General features: G+C 38.5%; 1 protein-coding gene across 1 annotated transcript; it reads left to right on the forward strand.

Annotated features, from left to right (window-relative positions):
* The first annotated feature begins 515 nt into the window (after positions 1-515).
* Positions 516-1,472, forward strand: LOC128573034 (olfactory receptor 2T8-like). Its single transcript, XM_053573253.1, has one exon. The coding sequence runs from the start codon at positions 537-539 to the stop codon at positions 1,470-1,472; it is 936 nt and encodes a 311-aa protein (XP_053429228.1). The 5' UTR covers positions 516-536.
* The last annotated feature ends 960 nt before the right edge of the window (positions 1,473-2,432 follow it).

Raw genomic sequence — 2,432 nt, forward strand, 5'->3', positions numbered from 1 at the left:
GTTTAAAGGTCATCCCGTTTGGAAAGCAAAAGTACCTGTGTCAGGGAATAGTATTTGATTTTGTAGGTTTCAGTAAATTTTGCTATGTTAGAGACCAGTAACCTTCATTATAGGTACTTAAGCTTTTATATAAATATATTGATTTAATTCACCTTCTAAAAATACTAACATGTGATATAAGATAAGCACAAATAAAATGGCAAATTATGTGCACTTTCACCCATTTATATTGGTATCAGATAAAGCAAAATCACATTTGTTACTTGAGATTGACCAAAAACTTGGATTTATTTTTCAGATTAATCAATAATAATCCTAAGAAACATATACAATGGAATTCTCAGAAGTAAGAAAAAGTTGACCTAATTTTATGTGCAAATTGAAACATTTTACAAATGGCATATGAAGGGTTTGACATAGATGTCATTATTTTCATACAAATACTTTTAAGAAATAGGTAACTCAAATGGAGCACCAGAAATGATGACAACTATCTCATTATTTCTCCCTTTGCAGTGTCACTGGTATTTGAAATCATGGAAAATGGGAATACCACTGCATATTTCATTCTCCTAGGACTTTTTAACCACACAAGAGAGCACCAATTTCTCTTTGTGATGGCTCTGACAATTTTTTTCACCTCCCTATTGGGCAATGCCCTCATGTTTCTCCTGATTCACCAGGATCACCGGCTCCACACACCAATGTACTTTCTACTGAGCCAACTGTCCCTCATGGATGTGATGCTGGCTTCCACCACTGTGCCCAAAATGGCTGTTGGATACTTGACTTCAAATCAGTTCATCTCCCCCACTGGTTGTGGTTTGCAGATCTTCTTATTGGTCACCCTGGGTGGTGGAGAGTGCTTCCTCTTAGCTGCCATGTCCTACGACCGCTATGTGGCTGTATGCCACCCACTGCGGTATCCTGTTATCATGAGCTGGCCATTATGTTTGAGAATGACTTTAGGGTCTTGGTCCCTGGGGGCAGCTGATGGGCTCGTGCAGGCAGTTACTACCCTGAGCTTCCCATATTGCAGTAGAAGGGAGATCGATCACTTCTTCTGTGAGGCTCCCACGCTGGTGCGTTTGGCTTGCACTGACACATCTGTCTTTGAGTATGTCATGTACATCTGCTGTGTACTAATGCTCCTGATCCCCTTATCCCTCATCCTGACCTCCTACAGTCTCATCCTTGCTGCTGTTCTCCACATGCATTCCACAGAAGCCCTCAGGAAGGCCTTTGCCACCTGCTCTTCTCACTTGGCTGTGTTGGGACTCTTTTATGGAGCTGCCATGTTTATCTATATGAAACCCAAATCCTACGGATCAGCTGCCCATGATAAGGTGGTGTCAGTCTTCTATACTATCTTCACCCCTATGCTGAATCCCCTCATCTATGGTCTGAGGAACAGTGACGTCAAGGGAGCCCTGAGAAAGGTATGGGGCAGTGTGGCCTTAAATCATGAGTAAGACAATGTATGTTTGCTCCAACATTCAAGGCCACACCAAGTGATTCTGTATTATTTCCTAGAGAGCAGGAATGCACACTTTAACATCTATGTCTGTAGTGTGTGTATTCTTTTGCTTTGAATTACAGATGAATCTTCATTTGGATTTATTTACTGGTTGTTGTTACCAAAGCAAATGCTGAACATTAAAAATCTGCCAATCTGCCTTTACGTCAATGATGTAAAACAAAACGAAACTATGAATCTTCAATCCTTAGTAAAATATTTCCACACCACACCCCACAATACATTTTTCTTGAAATAATTCACAGACTATGCAAGTAATTTTGAGGAATGATTGTTGCCATTTGTTTCAAGTAGAGGTATAGCTTACACACAGTGGAATGCTCACACTTAAAGTGTTCCTGTCAGCCAGTGTCAGCAAATGGTACCTCACATCCATTATAGAGACACAACTTCCACCTCTCAGTAAGGATCTTTTTCTGGTGAAACCCCCACTTAAGGTGGACGCCCTGATTTCATTGTTATCCCCATTCTCTAGTTTCTGCTCACCTAAAATTCCTTATCAATAGAATCAACAGTAGAATTTCTTTTTTATATTCTATTTTTTGTCTCAGCTTAATATAGTTTTAAGAATTCCTCTACATTTTTTAAATTGATTCATAGTTGGCTCTATTTTACTACTATGTAGCATTTCATTTTCTGAATATGTCACTGTTTTACTCATTATTTTGCTGATAGACATCTGTGCTATTATCAGTTTTAAGTGTTATAAATAAAACTGTTATTAACCTCCTTTTTGTGACCATGTGTTTTTATTTCTCTAGAAACTTTTTTTTAAAATTTCAGGTTATTATGAGGATTAATATGAGGGTACAAACAACCAGATTATTATGAGGGTACAGACAACCAGGTCATAATTTTTGAATTTGTTAAATAAAGTCCCACTTGCAGTTCTGTC

This window comes from Nycticebus coucang, chromosome 20 (assembly GCF_027406575.1).
Source record: "Nycticebus coucang isolate mNycCou1 chromosome 20, mNycCou1.pri, whole genome shotgun sequence".
NCBI lineage: Eukaryota > Metazoa > Chordata > Mammalia > Primates > Lorisidae > Nycticebus > Nycticebus coucang.